Source organism: Brassica rapa, chromosome A03 (assembly GCF_000309985.2).
Source record: "Brassica rapa cultivar Chiifu-401-42 chromosome A03, CAAS_Brap_v3.01, whole genome shotgun sequence".
NCBI lineage: Eukaryota > Viridiplantae > Streptophyta > Magnoliopsida > Brassicales > Brassicaceae > Brassica > Brassica rapa.
Window position 1 is genome coordinate 31,045,416 of NC_024797.2, and position 23,360 is coordinate 31,068,775.

The 23,360-nt window shown below is 35.0% G+C and overlaps 2 protein-coding genes and 1 pseudogene across 4 annotated transcripts; 2 read left to right on the plus strand and 1 right to left on the minus strand.

Annotated features, from left to right (window-relative positions):
• Positions 1 to 3,405: 3,405 nt before the first annotated feature.
• LOC117132462 lies at positions 3,406 to 12,222 on the minus strand. Of its 3 annotated transcripts, XM_033286550.1 has the most exons (5): positions 11,934 to 12,222; positions 7,259 to 10,078; positions 6,870 to 7,123; positions 6,701 to 6,782; positions 3,406 to 6,578 (listed from the first exon to the last, which is right to left on the minus strand). In XM_033286550.1, the coding sequence occupies exons 2-5, from the start codon at positions 7,268 to 7,270 to the stop codon at positions 6,144 to 6,146; spliced, it is 783 nt and encodes a 260-aa protein (XP_033142441.1). In that variant the 5' UTR covers positions 7,271 to 10,078; positions 11,934 to 12,222; the 3' UTR covers positions 3,406 to 6,143. The 3 variants fall into 3 exon arrangements, with proteins under 3 accessions (XP_033142441.1, XP_033142439.1, XP_033142440.1); XM_033286548.1 differs by having other exon boundaries at positions 6,870 to 10,078; positions 11,934 to 12,151; XM_033286549.1 differs by lacking the exons at positions 6,701 to 6,782; positions 6,870 to 7,123; positions 7,259 to 10,078 and having other exon boundaries at positions 3,406 to 4,477; positions 11,934 to 12,165.
• Positions 12,223 to 13,234: 1,012 nt separating this feature from the next.
• LOC117132464 lies at positions 13,235 to 15,699 on the plus strand (annotated as a pseudogene).
• Positions 14,342 to 17,945, plus strand: LOC103862326 (F-box/kelch-repeat protein At4g23580-like). The gene has a single exon (XM_009140021.2). It carries the CDS (start codon positions 16,641 to 16,643, stop codon positions 17,799 to 17,801), a length of 1,161 nt encoding a protein of 386 aa, XP_009138269.2. The 5' UTR covers positions 14,342 to 16,640; the 3' UTR covers positions 17,802 to 17,945.
• Positions 17,946 to 23,360: the final 5,415 nt, after the last annotated feature.

Consider the following 23,360-nt stretch of genomic DNA (forward strand, 5'->3'; position numbering starts at 1 on the left):
GCACAACGGCTGCACACTTTGATTCATCTTTCGAGAGTTCACGAGTTCAATCAACATCGGATCACATTCTTTTTCATTTTTTTTTGTAAACTTTAAAGGAATTTGCTAGGCTATGGTGTATTTTGCTTTCTCACTCTTTTCTGGAAACCCATCCTAAAAGTACCATAAGCATTTGACAATTCATCAATACATCCTAAAAAATTTTCAATAACAATCTAAATGAAAAAAACGTTAGGGATAATTCATTACAAACTTAAACTTAAACGTTAGGGATAATTAACATCAAAGTAGAAAAACAGAATAGAAAACAGAACAAATATGACATTTTCACTTCCTTTGACCTTCCTGGAAATCTTTATCCATAAACTGGTCGAAGATCTCACAACATAGCTTGCTTCGTAAGTCCATCGCAGTTTCATCATTTATATTAGCCATGCTCTTCAATCCCAGTGACCTGCATTCCAGCATCTTCACAACAAAAATACCACAGTTGTATAGAAATTTTGTCTTTGGAAGCCCTTCTGCAAACTTAACTTGAAACGGACTGATATCTTCGAAATTAACCTCTTCACCAAGAAGTTCCATCTTTATGGCACTAATCAACACTGTCATAAATACCCAAAATTATACAATAAATCAATAACCAACAGACAACAAAATGAATATGTAAAAATGCATCACAAGCACAAGCAGCAAGTGACAAACTTTTATTTTTTAAATTAGCTAAAATTCTTTTTTCAGGATACGCATTCTTTCACAATCCTATCCATTATCAATGTAACAATATAAATAAAACTGATTTTTCTACACTGAATGATAAAATTAATAAATCACAAAGAGTTTTTACCTGCCAGTTCTTGGATTTGATTAAGAGCACGTTTGATATTTGCTTTTGGAAGACCACAATGGAAGAGTGTGATTGTGTTGTTCATCAATTGTATCTCCACCCCAATATAGTGATAGCTCAACTTATCTTCACTGACACCATATATAACATCAACATCTTCCAGTCATACCTTCTTTGGATGTATTAAACCTTTCACAAGTTCGCCTACACAGCCCTCCAATAACGTTTGTTTTTTCTTATGTGGCTTCCTGACAGATTCATAAGCGTACCTAACCACTTCTAAGAATTTGACTGGTACAAAGCATGCTGCTGGAAGATTGTTGTTGCGGAACCAAGCACCTTGCTCAACCCTCTTACAATTTAGCATTTCAAATGCAACATTTATGTGCTGCCAATGTAACAATATAGTTAGAAACTTCATATAGAACTGCTATAACATGGACATCTAGCATAGCTCAACTCAACCTCTTCCTAAACATATGACACAATCAAATAGAAGACAGAACATAGTGTTGATTACCTCTTTGTTGAGATTGTTTTCTGCATCGTCCATTTTTTGAAAGAACTCTTTTTCAATTTCTCTTCCACTGATATAAAACGGTCTGTAGTTGATAAAATTAACTAGTATCAATCGAAACTTTTACAAAATAAATTAGGAATATTTATGCAAGGATAAAAAGTTGCTTACACATGATATATGCCCCGTAGATCCATCCAGTGTGCAAGCCTTGAAAACCGAGGAAATTCAGGTGTCACAAATGGATCAATTGGAAGGATTACCACGGGTGTTACAGGCATAGGAGGGTTTCTAGGTCGTATTGGCCTCTTCTCTTTTCGCTGTAGAAAAGGAAGCAAATCTACTGTCTGAGCATTTGCTTTCTTCTTCTTACCAACATCAGGCTTCCCCTTTAATTAAAAATAAAGACAAAAATTCAGGATCGTTTTTATCTTTATACTTGAATGCCTTCCTAATATGAAGTAAAAATATTTTTATACCTTTTTTGCATGATCGTCTTGACTTGGTTTCACACTCTTACCCTGCTTTACTTCCATCTGTGAAACAAAACCGATATATCAAACTATTGACCTGAACTTCAATTCAAGTGGATCTTATTCATTTGTATTACCTCTTTTGCCATTTTCCCAACACCATCTTCTGATGGACCAGCTACTTCATTTTTCTTACAAGCGACAGCCTTCGCCTTCCCCTTTTTGAATGACAAAAATTCAGATACATTTATATCTTAATTCCTAGTATGATGTATAAATATTTCATACCTTTTTATCACCATCTCCTTCACTTCGATTCACACTCTGCGTCTGCTCTTCTTCCATCTGAAAAACAATACCGAGATATTAAACAAATGACATTATTTTTCAATTCAAGTGATCCAAGGCATTTGTTTTACCTTTTTTGTCATCTCCCAAACACCATCTACCCATTTTCTTGGTTTTCGCATCTCAGAATGGTTGAAGTAAATTTGTTCAGTAGAATTGTTCAAAGAGACAAAACACGTGCCATCAAACAAAATGACTTTAACTTTTCCAGCGCACCAGGCACCATTGTCGAACGCCTCCATGTCCTCCATTAGCTCATAACTTTTCTTCGCTCCAGGTCTCTCAGGTGGTGGTTGAGGACATATTCTGTCAGTTGATACACGTGTCTGAACACTCCTTTTCCTCTTCTTTTCGTCCAGAGACGGGGCGGAGTACTCAACTTTCCCCATCTCAACCCCATCAACCAAATATGTTGCCAACACATTTCCTGGATACCATTTATGACATGTATTGTCATCTTGTGATGAAATCTCCACATTTGCTCCGATCTCAAAGGGATTTTGAACTCTGCTTTCTACATCCTGTGATGGTTTAGATTCAAGGATATCCAGTCATTTTGATAGTTGTTGTATATTTATTAAAGGTTTTAATAAAAGTAATACCTTATTTTGCTCTGTTAAAAGATTTCTGTGAGCTCGGGTATTTGGCTGTGTGTCGGAAATGTTTGGTGAAATGTTCTCATTCATAAGCTCGTGAGTCTCCTGAATTCAGGAATGGTTTCATGAACACGTACAAGGGCTTCCAAAAATTACTTGAAAAGTCTAATTTTTTAAAGAAGGTACCTGCTGCGTCTGAATTGGAGTAAGGACTAGAGTCTCAATATTCTGTTGAGCTATTGGAGAACCAGGTGTCTCTTTCGTGATCTCATTCATAGGCTCTCGTGTATCCTGAAGTCAGGAATGAGATTATGAACACGTACAAGAACTTCCAAAAATTAATTGAAGTACAACCAAATTCATAATTTTATAAATACCAACAGTTTTCAAAATTATACTTGCCTCATTGTTAAGTTGTTCATCTGCTTGATCTGTATTGGCTTCACCTTGTCTGGAAGCTGTCTCATGAAATGGAGTTGTGTCAGTCTGTGCAAGTACAACAAAAATTAGGAAGGCAATCCTAAATATGTATAACATCCTCCAAAATTACTTGACAACTCAAAAAAAAAACTGAATCAAGAACTAGATAAACATTAATTTTAATTTCCGAAAAAAATTACCTCATTGTTTGGAGTTTCATATGAAGTAACTCTTTGTAGTTTCTCTAGTTTTGTCACACGTTCTTTAATCTGTTTCCTGTCTTTTTCAATCAAACACAAACGATCGTTCATGATCCTTAAATTATCTCCTACCATCTCGCTGATTCTGTTGATCTTTAATTCCAAAGACTCCTCCTGATACGAAGAAGAAGCTTGACTCATCCCTCCATTCCCAAACAGTAAAGATGCTCTTCTTATTTGTTCATTAGCACCGTATAGGTCTACTGACATGTTTCGCCAATCTCTAATTTTAAACTTATAACCTCTCTTGGATAAATCGGCCATGTCATCCAGATCTTTATTAGCTTCGTCTTCCATGCAAACATCAGCTTCTGGTTCATTAGAAATAGGAGGTAGGATGCATGTGACCTTAAGCTGAAACCATAAAAATAATTAGCTTTTAAATGGAGAATCATAAGGCAAAACAGAAACAAAAAAATAATGTAAAAACTTACATGATCTTTGATTTCAATTAGGAGAACATCTATCAGCTGTGGAGAAGCTATTTGAAGGTACTTCTCACACAAAAATATTGGGGTAGACGGTTGAACGCTCAGAATAGGAACCACTTGACTGAATGCATACTGTAGCAAAGGTACTGACTCAAGTATCCATATAAGAAATGCCATAGGGAATCCTTGCAAATCATAATTGTTTTTGTCGAGGCTTTTGTCGACAGCTCTCTGAAGTGATTTTAACAGCAAATTATAAGCTGTTCTCCCCCATGGGTATGTCATCAAGACATCCATATCCTGCGCTATTTTCACATAATCCAAAGTAAAAGTTGTGCCACCGTCGAGAAGGCTCTTCTGTAGTAGTATGCTCTCAATCAGGAGGAGCATTGCAAGGCAGAATCTCTCATCAGAAGCATCTTCTTTTGTGTTTCTGAGCTGCTTCTCCACGTCCTTTACTGTATGAGTACGCCCTTTTAGGAAGTCCCACTTAAATTTCTCGGTTTCCTCTCGTGGTTCTCTTGCTTCACCACTACATTTCAAACCAGTCACCATGTGGAATTCTCTTATAGAGAACCTCATTGGCTGAGCACCAAAATGGAACCATGCTTCGTGTCTCTTCACTGTCTTGATGCTTTTGGTGAGAACTGCGTGCACTATCTTAGCTGATAATTTCAAAGACCTCTCTCCAAGCTTGATAACCGGTCCCAAAAACGTCCCTCTTATTCTGTTGAACTCATCATTTCCTAGAATTTCCTTAACAGTTTTGATATAAGCAACTATCGAGTGTTGGTTTATCGATATCGTCTTCTCTGGCTCTGATCCAATCGGATACCTCAGCTCAGGCAGTGCTAGTCTTAATGGTAATGGATCTCCCATCTTGTTTCTATCCTGCGTAAACAAGAAAAATTTTATTGTCTAAATTAATTAAAATCCAATTTTCAGGAAGGGTTTCCTGAAACAATACAAATTCTTCCTGAAGTCTATACACATGCTTTCACATGAACTAGAATTCTACCAATCATATTAGGTTAAAACAAGCAAGTCTATACACAAGCAAAAACCAGGAGACCAATCTCTCAGAAAGAAAACACACATAAGGTTGAATCTGCAACATACCTTAAAGAGATAGAGCTCTAGAAATAGTTTTTCTCGGAGAATAGAGAGAGCTCGCGTAAAAGATCGAGAGAGAGAGAGTTCTGGAGATGGGTTTTTGTCGGAGATCGAGAGATATGGAGATGAGAGAGAGATTCGAGAGGCGGAGGCGAGTGAGATTCGAGAAGTTTGAAACGGCGAGAGTGTTGAGACGGCAAGAGTTTTGTCGTTTTTTCAATCGAAATGTATTGTTTTGGAAACCTATCCTATATTAATTGGTTTAAGTATGCTTATGTAATATTCTTTAACAGATGATTCTCCTCAGACCAGCGGTTAAACCGAGGCATTTCATAACTCAAAAGTCTCTCTATCCCCGGGTTCGATAAGTGGTGGATTCAAAATCAATTTTAATTTTTTTTTGTGTTACAGTTTGGAGTTAAATACAATTAAATGTAATCCATTAACAGATGATTCTTCTTGGCCTAGTGGCTAAACTCCCACACTATCCAAATACGCAAACTCTCTCCCTCTGGGTTCGATCCTTTGTGGATCTAAATTTTTTTTTTTTGTTGTCTGTAAACATCACAATTTTAAGCTTACCATATACATGTCCAATCCTTAGTATATAATCTCATTTCATTCTTTTTTACATTTGAAACACTCTAACAATTTTTTCTGGAAACCCATCCAGAAACATTATTTTAACCTTCCAAGATATATGATACCCAAAAAAAATACTTGATATCCTTCCAATCTTTCTTATGTAACCAGACGCCAACAACATAACAAAATAAACAGTCATAACTAAAACCGAGTCTTAACTAAAACAAAAAATGTTTTCATGCATCATTCTCATTTTCCAAAGCTCTCATCCACAAATTGGTTGAAGATCTCACAAGACAAGGTTCTCCTTAGCTCCAATGCATTGTCATCATTAATCCTTGTCATGTCTCCTATCTTCAATGACTGGCACTCCAGAATCTTGACAAGAAATATCCCACAGTTGAAAGGATGTTTTGTCTTGGGTAAACCTTGTGCCTGCTCAACCTCAAATGGAATCATCTTCACTTTATCTACCTCATCACTAGAAGATTCCACCAGCAGATCAGAAATCAACACTGTCATATTTAAATCAAGATAGAATCAGTTGAATATTTCAAACCAAGAAACAGTTGAATACATCAAATATAAATTGTTTATACATACCTACCAACTTTTTCACTTGAGGAATATCAATGATGTTGCTTTCCTTTTGAAAACAATCATATAATGTGATTCTTTTCTTCTTCAAATGAATTTCCATCCCAATCCAGACATTGCTTTTTTTTCCAAGAGTAATCCCATACACAACATCAACATTTTCTCCCCATGTCTTCTCTGGATATACCTTCCCTCTCACAATATCTTTAAATAAATCGTTGAAAATCTTTTTACCTTTGACCTTTTCTTTCTTGTAAGCCAAATCATCAGAGAGCAAGCAATGCAAGAACTCCATAGGTAGGAAGCACGCCTTTGGAATCTTGTAGTTGTGGAACCAAGCAGCATTCTCATTTCTTCTGCAATTTAGCATTGCAAAGGCTCCATCAATGTGCTGCAAAAAAAAGGCAAACATTATCTAATTTGTTACTATATAATTCCTGAAACTAAACAAATCCTTCCTGAATTTTTTTTTAAAAAAAAAGCTCAAGGCAAGAACATATGTAAACAAATTACCTCTTTCTTAAGGTCCTTTTTTGCATTTTCCATGCTTTGAAAGAAAGATTTCCTTATCTTATTATCATTGATTGATAGGGACCTGCAGTCGATTAAAGATTCAAAGGAATTACTAAACCTCTTATACATAAATATAAGAATATATAGACAAGGACAGAAACATGCTTACGTTTCATGCATGCCGGGCTTTAATGTCATCCAATTTTGAAGCCTTGAAAGCTTATGTTCCGCAGGAGTTGAAAACGGATCAACTGCAGGTATAATCTCAGGTATTACAGTTAAAGCCGGATTTCTGACAGACTTGAATGGAGTTTTTGTGTCTCTAGATCGTTTAGGCACCCTCTCGCTCCTTCTTAAGAAAACATTATCCATTCCTGAATTTTGCGATGAGGCAGCAGCTTTCCTTTTCTTATCAGGCTTCACCTTTATTCAAACAATAGACACCAAGCAAAATATTATCAAATTTGTTGCAATCGGAATTTCTGGAAACCATTCCTGAAACTAAAATGTATGTATATCAAACAATTCACGTGAAGTATAATTCAAGTTATGATTTACCTTATCTGCCATCTTCCAGACTCCATCTTTCCATTCTCTATGAATTCGCAAACATTTCTATGCTTACCTTTTTATTGTTTGCTGAAATGATCTCAGTCAATGGCTGTGTAGCCTCATACTTTTCCTCTGTTACCGTCTGCAAAAAAAAACAAAAAAAGTCAGGAAAGGGATCAAAAACACGTACAAAAGCTTTTAAACATTACTTGAAATCTCCAAGATTTTTTGAGCATTTACCTGGTGTTTCTGAATTGGAGTAAAAACTTGAGCCTCAATACTCTTTGGAGATATTGGAAAAGAAGGTGTCTCATTCATTTCCAGTGTTTCTTTTTGCAAAACTTGAGTCTGAGCAGCAGGTGACTCAATCACAATCTGCAAAAAATATCAGAAAAGGCCATCATGAATACATTCAATTATAATTTCTAGAGTAAATATTACCTCATCATTTGTTTTTCCTTCTTCTTGATTAGTTTTGGGTGGCGTCTCATCAGTAGAGGTTTGTGTTTCCCTCTGCTAAAAATTAGAAAGGTCTATATATGTAAATCACCCAAAACTAATTGTAAACTCCAACTGTCATTGAGCATATACCTCTTTTGTCAGATTAGGAGTAAAAACTTGAGTATCAAAGGCAGGCGTGTCATCCGATGGCTCTCTCTCAATCTGTAAAAATTATCACGAAGTCAATCCAGAGTACGTTCTAAAGCTTCCAAACATTAACTTAAAAATCCAAGATTTTTTTTTGACCATGTACCTGCTGAGTTTGACTTGGAGTATAAACGGGAGTTTCAATACTCTTTGGAGCTATTGGAGAAGAAGGTGTCTCATTCATTTCCACTGTTTCTTTCTGCAAAACTTAGCTCTGAGTAGCAGGTGACTCACTTGTTAATTTCTCTCTCACAATCTGCAAAAAAATATCAGGAATGGCCATCATAAATACATTCAACTATACTTTCTAGAATAAATATTATCTCATCATCTGGTTTTCCATCTTGATTAGGATTGGATGGCCTCTCATCGGTAGACGTTTCTGTTTCTTTCTGTCAAAAATCAGAAAAGCCTTTATATGTAAAAAAAAAATCACCCAAAACTAATTTGTAAACTCCAACTGTGAAAACAATATCATTGAGCATATACCTCTTTTGTCAGATTAGGAGAGAATACTTGAGTATCAAGGGCAGGAGTGTCATCATCTGATTCATTCATTGTCTCCTGCAAAAATCAAGAATGCATTCAAGAATATGTACAAAAGCTTCCAAATATTACTTCAAAACTCAACAATATTTATTGGTTACATACCTCATGTGTCAAATTAGGCAGTTGAGACATTGGAGATAAAGGCGTCTCACTCGATGGTTGCGTGTGTAATCCTGCAAAAATCAGGAAGGCATTCAGGATTTTGTACAAGAATTTCCAAATATTTTCTTAAAAATTTTTGAGCATATACCTCATTTTGTTGAGACTTTGGAGATGCAGCTGATTCAATCATTGTCACCTGCAAAAATCAGGAATGCATTCAAGAAGTACAAAAGCTTCCAAATATTACTTCAAAACTCAACAATATTTATTGGTTACATACCTCATGTGTCAAATTAGGCTGTTGAGACATTGGAGATAAAGGTGTCTCACTCGATGGTTGCGTGTGAGACATTGGAGATAAAGGTGTCCTACTGGATCGCTGTTTGTCAAATATTAGGAAGGCATTCAAGAATATGTACAAGATCTTCCAAAAAATACTTGAAAATGCAAATGTAAAAGAAGATGTTTTGAGAATTTACCTTTTGTGTCACGTTAGTGGGAAAAACATTGTTGTTTCCTTCCAACTCTGACACACGGGCTCTAAGATGTATGTTTTCTTTTTCCAGTAATGACATTCGATCCTTCATGCTCTTCAGATTCTCCTCCATTACCGTGATGATCCTGTTCACTTTTTCATTTACTGAATCCTCATCAATCGGAGTAGAAGCTTGGCCAGTCTCCTTATTTGCCATCATTTGAATAAGAGCATCCAATGTGTCAAATGTGTCTACACACCTATTTTCCCAGTCATCGGCTGTAAACTTGTACCCTTTCTTTGTTACATCTTTCACTGTTTCCAGCTCGTCACTATATTTGTCTTCAATGGAGATATCATCTTCTGGATCATGAGGAATAGAAGGTAGTATGCAATGGACCTTCAGCTGAGAGTATTTAAAAAAAGACCAATGAGAAACATATTAAAAAGAAGAAGCCAAATAAACTGAGAAACATATACTTGGAAAAGCTTACCTTTGTATCAGCTTCAACATGTAAAACCTTATCAAGTGATGGATTCTCTACCTCAGTGTATTTTTCACACAAGTAGGTCGGCCCAGGAACCTCAACTGTTGGTACACACTTACTGAACTTATTCCTTAGCAAAGGAATCGACTCTAGTATCCAAAGAAGGAATACTAGAGGATAACCTTGCAACTCAAATTTGGATTTATTCTCCAAATGATTCGCGACAGCGTTTTGAATTGACTTCAGGAGAACAATGTAAGCCTCTTTTCCCCATGGATATGTCATATCCTGTGCATTTTTCGCATATTCCAAAGGAAAACTCCCTCCTTTGCTCTTCCGCAATAATATGCTCTCTACCAGGATGAGCATTGCGAGGCATACTCTCTCCTCAGAAGCATCTTCTCTTGTGTTTCTGAGCTGGTCCACCACGTCACTTAACTTATGACTACGCCCCTTTAGCAATTCCCAATTAAATCTCTCGGTTTCCCTTCATGGTCCTTCTAATGCACCACTACATTTCAAGCCTGTCATCATATGAAATTCTCTTATAGAGAACCTCGTTGGCTGCTGTGGGAACCGAAATTTGCACTGTCGATTTCCGTTTAAATAAGAAAACTAAGAAAAACCCTAATTTCCCTGAGGTCCCGGATCTCTGCGAGAGCCAACGACAAGTGATCGAATATATGCGGAAATCATGAAAAGATAACAAACGAGTTTAGAGAAAACAGTAGATCTAATTTCGAGTCCGCGTAAGAGCGTTGCGATCATTACAAGGGATCATAAAAGCTTTGGCCGCAAAGGCTGTCAGCGAGTTACTTAGTTCTAGCAGCCTAAAAGCTCAAACCTATTTGAGTCGCAGCTCGATAACAAAAGACGAAAAAGATAAATAAAAGGTTTTTGATTGATTTCGGACTGAACCTTGTTAAAGGCTGCCTACGTACCCCTTTCGAGGATCAAGCCGAACGTAGTTCAATTGATAGAGCTGGACTAGAGATCGAACTGCCTGGGCGAGTTCGTCTAGTAATTGAGTGCCGGTCATAGAAACCGAACTTGTCGAGAATAAAGCCTAAAGTTTCTAAGTGTAGAGAATTCCGAATCTAAAAAGTCCTCCCCCTTGCTCCTCGCCTAGGACTCCTTATATACTAGCTCCAAGGTTGGTTTACGCTTTTACTCTTCTGCCCTTAAGCCGTCATAGCATAAAAATGGAGATATTCCATTTTTCCCGATCTTCACAATTATCTTCAAAACTTCCGTATTTATCCGCGGAAACTTGACATTTATCCTTCCTTGTGGACCAAGCGTAAACCAGGCTGTGGTTTACGGGATTTTGATTAGGAAAATCGTAGGATGGGCCTCGAGTCGTGTTTTAGGTCCCTTTGGGCCGTCTTCCGACTCGACACGTTTACTACGAGTTTTCCGCGGTTTCTAATCCGCGAAGTTTGATCGATGAATTAGAATGGCGGGAAACATGGACTGAGCTTGCTACGGTCTTCGGGAGATAGCATTCGAAGGTTTTGACGAGAATGCAAGAACTGGTGTCGTATTGACGTTCGGAAAGGTTCAATCGCTACACAGCGACCGAACTTTGGCTCGAGCCCGGTCGCTTCGTAGCGACCGAGCGGGACGAGCGCTTGGTCGCTACGTAGCGACCGAGCTTGGCTGAGCTCGGTCGCTAAGTAGCGACCGAGCGGGACGATCGCTCGGTCGCTACGTAGCGACCGAGCATTGGCTCGAGCTCGGTCGCTACGTAGCGACCGAGCGGGACGATCGCTCGGTCACTACGTAGCGACCGAGCTTTGGCTCGAGCTCGGTCGCTACGTAGCGACCGAGCGGGACGATCGCTCGGTCGCTACGTAGCGACCGAGCTTTGGCTCGAGCTCGGTCGCTACGTAGCGACCGAGCGGGACGATCGCTCGGTCGCTACGTAGCGACCGAGTTTGGCTGAGCTCGGTCGCTACGTAGCGACTGAGCGGGACGATCGCTCGGTCGCTACGTAGCGACCGAGCTTTGGCTCGAGCTCGGTCGCTACGTAGTGACCGAGCGGGACGATCGCTCGGTCGCTACGTAGCGACCGAGCGAGACGGATGCTCGGTCGCTACGTAGCGACCGAGCTTGGCTCGAGCTCGGTTGCTACATAGCGACCGAGCTGTGTGCATGCTTGGTCGCCGCGTATCGATCGAGCTTGGCTTGTCCGCGGTCTGATTTCCATACTCGAGCTTGTCCGCGGCCGATTTGGATACATGTCCGTTGCCTTCTGACAATCGGTATTTAGTGGTTCGATTGAGATTTAGACGATATTTTACTGCAAGGCTGTTCGTAAAGATATCTTTACGAAGATTACTTTTTGTAAAAACGGTTATGCTGATTTTTACGGACTTTCAGACATTGATTCCGTTGTGACCGATTTTGACCCCAACACCTGCGCACCGAAATGGAACCAGGCTTCATTCTCCTTGACAGAAACGATGCTTCTAGTGAGAATGGCGTAGACTATCTTTGCTGATAACTTCAATCCTCTCTCACTGAGCTTCATTATAGGTCCCAGAAATGATCCTCGGACTCTTATCATCTCATCTGGTTTTAGGATGCTGTCAACAATGGAGATATACTCTGAGCCGGAATATTGGTTGATTGCTGACTTTTCCTTTGGCTGTGAACCAATAGGATACTTCAGCTATGGCAGTGCTAGTTTTAGAGGTACTGAATCTCCCATCTTGTTTCTATCCTGCGTAAACAAGGGAAAAAAAATCCAATTTTCAGGAAGGGTTTCCTGAAACAATACAAATCCTTCCTGAAGTCTATACACATGCTTTCACATGAACTAGAATTCTACCAATCATATTAGGTTAAAACGAGCAAGTCTATACACAAGCAAAAACCAGGAGACCAATCTCTCAGAAAAAAAACACACATAAGGTTGAATCTGCAACATACCTCAAAGAGATGAATTATGCTCCAACAACTTTGTGTTCCCACAATTCAAAAGTCTTTCATTTGCTTTAACTGGTTAATAAAAAGAGTAACAAATAAATCAAAATCAAAACGCAAGCTTCCCAAATTTTAATTCAAAAACCCTAATTTTAAAAAGTTACATAGTGATTTGTGTCCGATTTTGAGAGTAGAGAGTGTGACGCTGATGATTTGATAGCCGGAGAAGATGATTAGCGAGCCGGAGAAGATGATTAGCGAGCCGAAGAAGATGACTAGCGAGCCGGAGAAGATGATTAGTGAGCCGGAGAAGATGATTCCCGAGCCGGAGACGATGATTCCCGAGTCGGAGACGACAGTGCCGGTGAGGGTTTGAAGATTCCCGAGCCGGAAACGAAAGGATTCAAAGATTTGCGATTGAAGGAAATGAGATGTTTGTTTTTATTTATTCTTATAACACAAGGGTAGTAGTGACATTTTACCCTTTAATGAATGTCATTTTTGTGACTTTCATTTCCTGGTGTCATTTTTGTGACATAAACTTGAAAGGTGTTCTTTTGGACAATTGCCCTAAGATTTATGTTATGAATAAATTTTACCAAAAAAAAAATGAAAAGATTTATGTTAATAGATTTAACCAATAAATTTTTTACCAATAAATAATTTTATGCATGTAATCTGTAGTACATAAATTCAATAATTAATAAGATTTATGTTAACAAGATTTAACCAACAAAAGATTTCTGTCCATAAATAGCCCAAAAACAATGTATAAAAGTATAATAAATCTACAGTTTAGCACAATACTTTAATAAATCAATAAGAAAATTTGTTAATGTCGTCCAAACCTATAGCCTCCACCACCGCCATGAAGGTTGAAGTTCTACCTGTTCTAACGTTGCTGATGCTTCCTGAAGAGTTAATATTGAGCTGCTTGGTCCGCGTCCCGAGATTGTACTATCCGACTCTCACCCTTGTCTCCAAGAGCTTCCGCTCTCTCATTAATTCGCCAGAGCTTTTGTAAGACGCATTCACTTTTAGCTCGCACCGAGAGTTGTCTATATGTATGGTTTCAATTCCAAAATGACGAGAACACACATTGGTTCACTTTATACCGGAACCCTTATCAAACCGTCGATGATAACTCACAAACGAATAAATTAGGTGGCTATAAATTAGTTCCAATTCCATCTTTAGATTCTCCTCCTTCGGCCATGTCAGGTGTTGCTGCAGTTGGTTCTGATATATATGCCGTTGGTGGAAGTATTGATGGCGTTTCTTCGTCTAGCGTCTTCGTCATGGACACTCACTATCACACATGGTGTAAGGCTCCAAGTATGCATGTGTCTAGGGTGTCTCCTTCTGCTAGCGTTCTTGATGGAAAATATATGTGACAAGTGGAGGAGGATGGGGAAAACTTGATTATACAAACTGGATGGAGGTATTCGATACCAAAATCCGAACTTGGGAGTTTATGCCGAGTCTTGGCAGCGAAAGCTTTGATTATGAAAACATGGCATTGGAAGGAAGTATCTACGTGAGGTCTAATGAAAAAGGAGAGACTTTCAAGCTGAATAAAGTTCGATGGAGAGCGGCAGACCTAGCGTTGACTAGGGGATGGAGTTATAATTGGAAAAGGTTGTTTTGTTATTGTGTGATAGAGAATGTGCTGTACTGTTATAGTTCCATAGATTTCTGTTGGTATGACTTTATTGATAGAAAATGGAGAGAAGTAAAGCGATTGAAAGGACGACTGCCTATGTCTTCTAAGAATGATCATTATCGATTGGCAGATTATGGTGGAAATTTGGTGTTTTTGTGGGAAGAGCTTGTGCATATACTAAGAATGTTCAAAACAAAACGTTAGTTTGGTGCGCTGAAATTTCATTCAAAAGGCGCCAAAGAACGGAGATATGTGGAACAGTTGAATGGTGTGACGTTGTGTTTACAATATACGAAGCAAGGTGATTTAATGCATTTTATTGCTACTACTGTTTGATGAATGACTTGAATTAGGCTTCACGATGAATTGAGTCATCAATATTTCTTTTGTTCCTTCAAAAACGAAATGTTGTTTTGTTTTGAATCTGTATATTTTGTAGGTTTATGCTAATAAAAACTTCTATTTAGTTTTCTTTTGCAAATTTACTATTAATATATTGAAAATGTAAATCAGATTATCAAGTCGGGATTATTCCGTTTTATAAATACTGATTGTGTATTCATTTTTGTGATTTTTATAAAATTGAATATATTTCTAAAAATATGTATTCCGTACATTTTTTTTTAAAATATTATATTACTAGATAGTAATCCGCACAGTGTGCGGAATGAAATAATTTATTAGACTATTTATTGTATGTACTAAAAAATTTGTTGTATAGCTTTTTCTAGGGATGAACATTCATATATACGTTCAGATTCAGTTAATCTATTTGGATTTCAAATTTTTAGAGTTAGAAATTTAAATCGTATTCGGATATTTATAAATTTGATTTGAATTTGATTCTAATCATTGCGGGTTCAGTTTGAATTTGAATTCGAGTATCCATTTTAATTATGTATTTTTTTAACAAAAATCTAAATATACTTAAATACTCAATATCTTAAAAAAGAAGAAGAAAAAAACATAGATTTTGAATAATGTAAGACTAAATATATAAATTTACATAAGAATTCATTCAAATTAAATATTTGGATGGAGAACATATAAATATTTTCAGTATTTTGAACATTTTCCTGTTATTTTTAGATATTTACTTGTGACTATGTTCATATTTTTTTAGATATTTTCATATTTTTGAATATCTAGTAGATATAAAATTTAAAATAAGTAACGTATTTAAGTATATAATTTTGATTTAGATATTTTTGGTATCTAAAATATTTTAGTTTGGATCAGATTCAGGTATTTATCTGGATATTAAACTTTTGAATCCATATCAGTACTTAATCAATTTTAGTTTGTGTTTTGTATTACTTTGTAATTTAATTTGGTTCGGTTCTTCGGATCCAGATATTTTACCTAGACTTACTTTATTCTACTAATATAAAGCAAAATAAAATAAATGTAAAACAAATACTATCGGCTTATTTAACATACATAATTACTGGACCATACTTTTAAGAATACCAATAAAAATAGTTGGACGTCGTGTCAAAATTGTTGAGAATTTTGTAAAATTGATGTAGTTTATAACCAATAATGTGTATTTATTATAAAACATATTGGTAAATATTATAAAATATAATTTAGTGAAAATAGTTAGAGTTGATTGGAAATAATGTCATCTCTTCAGTCGGTACCTAAATTCTGATTTTAATCATTTTCACGAATTTTCTTTTCTTTTTAAGTTTTTGTGATTTCCGATTTTTTCTAACAATCTGATTATGTTTTTAATTGTTGGTTTGATATGAAAAATCCGTTAAGAAACATTATATTTGGCTAAGCTAAAGAACTGAATTTGTATGTGGTATTTTTTACCTTAGTTTTCTTAAATCATACAAATCATAATTATTTATTGCCTCCGTTGTGTACAGAAGCCTCAACCATGGCTAAGTTCCACAAAATGATGCGTAACTTTCAATTTCTGAAAACATTCTCAGACACGCATATGTCTCTTTCGACATTACTATATACTTCTTGATCTCCTTATTGGTATCTTCCCGTGACGCCATGTAAGCATCCAAGTCATTATATATATCATTATATCTTATTTTTAATTTATTTAGTTTTCTTTTTTCATGGATCTTTTTTTATCTAGTTATATCTCTTTACAAAAACCAAAACGTAGTTATCAGATTTCAAGAGTGATCATAACTCATGTGTTCTTGCTTATTATATTCACCATATGACGCCCGATATGAGTTGAGTTTCTGTCTAAGACATCAAGAACATCTCTGTAATATGTATTATATAAATTCAATAACTAATAAGATTTATGTTATGAATAAATTTTAACAAAAAAAAAAAGAAAAGATTTATGTTAATAAGATTTAACCAATAAATTTTTTACCAATAAATAATTTTATGCATGTAATCTGTAGTACATAAATTCAATAATTAATAAGATTTATGTTAACAAGATTTAACCAACAAAAGATTTCTGTCCATAAATAGCCCGAAAACAATGTATAAAAGTATAATAAATCTACAGTTTAGCACAATACTTTAATAAATCAATAAGAAAATTTGTTAATGTCGTCCACAACTATAGCCTCCACCACCGCCATGAAGGTTGAAGTTCCACCTGTTCTAACGTTGCTGATGCTTCCTGAAGAGTTAATATTGAGCTGCTTGGTCCGCGTCCCGAGATTGTACTATCCGACTCTCACCCTTGTCTCCAAGAGCTTCCGCTCTCTCATTAATTCGCCAGAGCTTTGTAAGACGCGTTCACTTTTAGCTCGCACCGAGAGTTGTCTATATGTATGGTTTCAATTCCAAAATGACGAGAACACACATTGGTTCACTTTATACCGGAACCCTTATCAAACCGTCGATGATAACTCACAAACGAATAAATTAGGTGGCTATAAATTAGTTCCAATTCCATCTTTAGATTCTCCTCCCTCGGCCATGTCAGGTGTTGCTGCAGTTGGTTCTGATATATATGCCATTGGTGGAAGTATTGATGGCGTTTCTTCGTCTAGCGTCTTCGTCATGGACACTCACTATCACACATGGTGTAAGGCTCCAAGTATGCATGTGGCTAGGGTGTCTCCTTCTGCTAGCGTTCTTGATGGAAAAATATATGTGACAAGTGGAGGAGGGTGGGGAAAACTTGATAATACAAACTGGATGGAGGTATTCGATACCAAAACCCGAACTTGGGAGTTTATGCCGAGTCCTGGCAGCGAAAGCTTTGACTATGAAAACATGGCGTTGGAAGGAAGTATCTACGTGAGGTCTAATGAAAAAGGAGAGACTTTCAAGCTGAATAAAGGTCGATGGAGAGCGGCAGACCTAGCGTTGACTAGCGGATGGACTTATAATTGGAAAAGGTTGTTTTGTTATTGTGTGATAGAGAACGTGCTGTACTGTTATAGTTCCGTAGATCTCTATTGGTATGACTTTATTGATAGACAATGGAGAGAAGTAAAACGATTGAAAGGACGACTGCCTATGTCTTCTAAGAATGATCATTATCGATTGGCAGATTATGGTGGAAATTTGGTGTTTTTGTGGGAAGAACTTGTGCATACTAAGAATGTTCAAAACAAAACGTTAGTTTGGTGTGCTGAAATTTCATTCAAAAGGCGCCAAAGAACGGAGATATCTGGAACAGTTGAATGGTGTGACGTTGTGTTTATATATACGAAGCAAGGTGATTTAATGCATGTTATTGCTACTACTGCTTGATGAATGACTTGATTAGGCTTCACGATGAATTGATTCATCAATATTTCTTTTGTTCCTTCAAAAATGAAATGTTGTTTTGTTTTGAATCTGTATATTTTGTAGGTTTATGCTAATAAAAACTTCTATTTGGTTTCGTTTTGCAAATTTACTATTAATATATAGAAAATGGAAATCAGATTATCAAGTCGGGATTATTCCGTTTTATAAATACAACTATTTACTATTCCTTTTTGTGTATATATGTTTTATTTTAAACAATAAAGATTTCATCTCTTGTTTAAAATATATATATAGCAATTAATGATTTTAAACAATAAAGATTTGATAACAATCTGTATATTTCTTTTATCATTTTTGTTTATTTTTTTATTATTAAAATAAATTACATAATTACATTAATCATATAATAAAAATCTAGATTTTTTTGTATATGTTATATTTTGAATTTTTCAAAACGAGTATAAATTACTAGTTTTGTTAAAAGTCTCACATAAACTTTTATGATCAAGGTTTAAATTTTTTTCTATATTAAGATACAATGATTATAAGACCATTTGAAGAAATAATTTTATTTTAATAGGTTTATATATATATATATATTTCATATCGTTTAAATTAAACTATACATCGTATGAAAATATATACTTATATTTTGATATTTGCATTGAACATATATTGGATAGTTAATATTTTATTTTTGAGATCTTCATTGTTTTTTAAATGATTATAAATTATTGAAATTATCCCACATTAAAAAAAAATTGTTGGTGTAAACTTTTGTTACACAAATATGCAAATAATCATGAAATCATATGAGTAGAAACTTCATTTAATAAATATCCATATTAAAAGTGCACTATATATATGTTAATATCATTTAAATTTAATTATATATCATATACGATAGATAAGATTGATTATTTTTATTTATTTACCCTGAAATGATTGCGAATAAACAAGAGTGATAATTTGATTTATATGCACACGCCAATTTATTACATAATAGTAACTGATTTCTTTGTTATTTAATATATATAGTTATTATTTTATTATTTCATAATATGCAAAAAAATATAAAATAAATATATAATATCTAATATTTATTTTGCAAAAGGTGCATATCTTAACTTAAGTATGTATTTCTTTAATTATTTTAAATCATATGCATTTTCTAAATCTCAGGTCAAAACAAACAAACGAAATGATAACAAACTTCAAATTCACTATTTATATCGAACAATAAGTAAAATGAAAAAAAGAAAAATATTGAAGATAGATAGGATTGTCACGTGAACATAAACTTCTAATAATTATAATTAATTTTTAAATTACTAAATCATGATATAAAACCAAGCTGACATAGTTTCATTGTAATCAAATATACCCAAGATTTTTCGACATAAACGTTAGGTTCTTATGCGGTAAGTGATTTTTTGACCTATTTTTTTTTTTTTAAATGGGATCTGCTCGTTAGTAAACAAATTATGTAATTAACAAAAAAAATTTTAAAAAAATGTTTAAAGACCAAAATATTAATTGAATCAAGAATATAAATTTATTTTACCGTATTATATTTCTTTAATAATTTTTATATAAATTTATCATGCACAACACGCATGTCTTATACTAGTTTACCTAATATAATTCAAAGTTTTCAACGTTTAAAGAATGGCTACTTGGACATTCACGATTTAAATTGGCACGATTCTTCCAACAAAATTTACCCATTTGATTAGTAATTATCTATCCAGTCCAATTACTGGGCTAATATTAGCTTTTGACCCAATTATTTTCTCATCAATTATTTTCTTTGGTTAACAAAAAAAAATATAATTAACTTACAGAGAAAATTTTATAAAAATACGCCACCTAATTTTCATTAAACTTTATATCATCAATTTTTTTTTATATCCAGTTTAATATCCCAACTAATTATTTCGTTCATTTTAATACACAAACTTCTAAAATTGTATTTTATTTAATACCCAAACTTTTATATTTAATTAAAAATACTAATAAGTTTCAAATAAAAGTTGAAAATTCTCCAAAATCTAAGAAAATACTAATTTTGATTTTAAGAATTAGTAAAGAAGGTAAATAAATTAGGGAGAAATTGTTTTAAAAAATTAAAAATTAATTGTGAAGGAAAAAATAAATTTGTTTTCTGTTCCAAAAACATAACTAGATTAAATATTAAGACTTATAAATTTTATTGCAAATTTTAAGATTATACACAATTTAATTACTTTTATTTCTCAAACAGAAAATTTGTTTCTAAATTTTGGAGGTTTTCTAATTTTTTTTTGAAATGTAGTAGTATTTTTAGTTGAAATAAAAAAAAAATTTGAGTACTAAAATGGCCACAAATTTAAAAGTATGTTTATGAAAATAAATGAAACAATTAGTTGAGGTATTAAATTGGATAGTAAAAAGTTTGGGTATTAAAAAGCTTAATGAAATTTTGTTATCGTATTTTTATGAAATTTTCTCTACCTTAAATATAACATCTTCATGCATATATATTCATTGAAAAAAATGGTGAAATTTAGATGTTGTAAGTTTCGCAACTTCTTTCAATGCATACTAGGTGTTTTCCTGCACTATGTGTAGTAAGAAATTTTTTAAATCTAACTTATATTTAAAAACATATTTTATTAAATATTATAGATTTTATTATTTTCTTACTAATATTTAATATAGATTTTATATACATTAAATCAATTTGTATAAAACTAATAAAAATGATATAAAATTGTATAATTATCAAATATTTAGCCTAAACAATATTTATAAAATTTGTAGATATATAAGAAACTAATGATCTTACGATTAGATATTTAAATTTTTAAAAACTGTAGAAATTTTTGAAAGCTTTAGTAATACAAATTGTGTAATTGTACAAAAATAATAATATTTCAAAATTTGAAATGTTATATATGAATATATTTATTTTATAGATGATGTATGAGCTATTACCATATTTAGAAAAAGTTTACCAAAAAGAAATATCAATATTGAATGTAATATATGAATTATTAGCATATTCTAATAAGTTTGCCAAAAATATAAATCAACATTAAATGAAATTATCTATGTCATATTTTTCTGAAAGCCATATCATCAATTTCAGTAAGCATATCATATTTTTTTTGTGAAATTGATTGTAGAGAGTTAATGTGGCAAAATCACTTTGCAAATATAGTGTAGAGTATTTGTATTATTCTTCAAAATTTATTTGACTTAACTACATAATACAACTATCTTCTGTTATACGCGTTTTACTAGTTAAAGGGAAAAGTCCACTGGGCCATATTGGGTCGATATTAACATTGTATGTAACCGGGTTTTGTACATGGGCTTAGGGTACTTAGCATGCTTGTATATAAGGCATTTGCCGTCGTTACTTGCCGTCGTTACTTGTTGAAAAAGAAGGAATATGACACACTGCTGAACCTTCTTGACAAAGTCAAATTTACAACATCTGATTGTGCATATATATATTATGAAATATGATTTTCTATATTAGAAAGCACAACACATAGTTCTGATATAACTTATTTTTATAATAATATTATGTGTATTATCATCTATTATTTCATTGACAACGTAGCATTTGAGATATAATTAATGTAGGTAACTCTTTTACAAATAGCAAAAAGCAATTTTCCGAATTATCTATTTTAATATTTGTTTCGGTTGGGCATTCAGATCTTCGGGTCAGATTCAGACCGGATCTTATCGGATCCAGATCCTTCAAGTCTTAGATATTTAAATCCAATAGGATAATTAGAACTTGTCGGTTTGGATTCGGTTCGGGTCTTTTCGGGTCTATGTCGGTTCAGATCTTAGATAGCTAGACTCAATGCGGTAATTAGAGTTTTTTGGTTCGGATTCGGTCAGGTTTCAGATAGGGTTCGGTTCGGTTCCAGTCAAGTCCGGACAAAAAAAATACTCAAAACACACAAAAATAAATACCTGAAAATATTTGAATACTCGAAAATGTGATAAATTCTATCTAAAAATCTGACATGAATACATGAAATACCTAAAATGTTATCTGATTACGAAATTATATTTTTGAAAATCTAAATTTTCACCTGAAATCCAAAACCATACCCAAAAACTCAAATATGAAACTTAAAAATAAAATACCCATAATATCAAAAATATACTGAAATATCCATATATACCTAATATTTACTAGAAATTTCGGGTTTTCGGATATCCCACTCGGATTCGGATTGGGTCCAAAATCCGCGGGTCTTCCATAACAAGATCCAATAGGATAAAGAAATTGGTTTGATTCCTACCTGAACCGAAATTTTCCGAATCGGTTTTAGATCGGGTCCGGATAAAATGCCGAGGCCTATTACGTATAGTTGTTTACTTCTCGTCTCTCGTCTTATAGGAAAAGAAAATCAGGGAGAATATTTTCATATTCCATTTGAATTGTTCTATCAAGTTTACTTGTTCCGACGAATAAAGAAGTATGCGGTGGTGAGATTAAAGTGTGCAAAATGAGAAAAATAAATTATTTTAAATGAGAAAATTTTACTTAACAAAAAAAAAGAGAAAATTTTAAAGGTTTCCCCTAACAAGTAACGTGACCACATGCGAGATCTATTCTTCCTCTCTCCTCTCACCCCTTCCTCCCCCCGACTCTCTTCTCCAAAGTTCACCACCATTTTGCTTGCTTTTTCCGGCGGCCGCTCCGCCGTTCGCGGTCGTCGGATCCCCTCCTTTCTCCTGTGTGTTTTCTTCTGTCTTTATCTTCTTTGTGCTCTCTTATCTCTGCGGCAGGGAGAGCTCTGCGTAAGCTCAGATCCAGAATTTCAAGTTTCAGATATGTGGCCTCCGGTGGCGAGTTTAGGCGCGTGAGGACGGTGTCTGTCTTTCCTATGGTTGTGGCCTTCAGTCTCGTGCTTGGAGTTCTGGCGTTTTTGTTTTGCTTGGTGTGGGCTCTCGGGTGAGCAGTGGCGCGTTGACGCCGGTTGGGTCTTCTTCACGGCGGTTCTCTCGGTCTTTGGTCGGGGTGTCTGTCCGTGGTTGGCTCTGGCTAGGAGCTTTGTGGCAGGCTTCTTGTTTCTGTTCAGTCTCGGGTTATCGGTTGTCCTTCCGGTAACGGCGCGTGAGAGTCAGTCCGGAGCTATAGTCGGTAAGCTTGGTCTCTGGTCTCTCTAGTGGTCACGCGTTTGGTCAGAACTTTGTTTCTTGCTCTGTTCGATCTACGGATCTGGGGTGTTGCAGAAGTTTTTGCCTCCGTTTGTGTGCAGGTCCGATGTTGTGGCCCTCGGGTTACTCTCGCCTTTCCTAATAAAGATGTGGGGTTTGGCGGTGGCGGTCGTCGTTTCTCCATCCTCTCGGGTTTTTGGTGATGGTTTAGCTGTGGAGTTGTTTGGGTTAGCAGGAATTGGATAGGCTTTAGTTTGGCTCCGGCTTTCTAGCGTGCTTGGTGGTATTTCTTCGGAAGAGGTGTTTCTGGCCGGTCCCACTGCTCTATATGAGCCTTGGGTTCAACGGGTGTACACGGTCACGGGTTGGTGAGTTGGAGGCAGCAAT

Bases quoted from the DNA above. Each gene is read 5' to 3' on its own strand.
- LOC117132462 (XM_033286548.1), bottom strand. From the start codon at position 4,771: ATGGGAGATCCATTACCATTAAGACTAGCACTGCCTGAGCTGAGGTAT.
- LOC103862326 (XM_009140021.2), top strand. From the start codon at position 16,641: ATGTCGTCCACAACTATAGCCTCCACCACCGCCATGAAGGTTGAAGTT.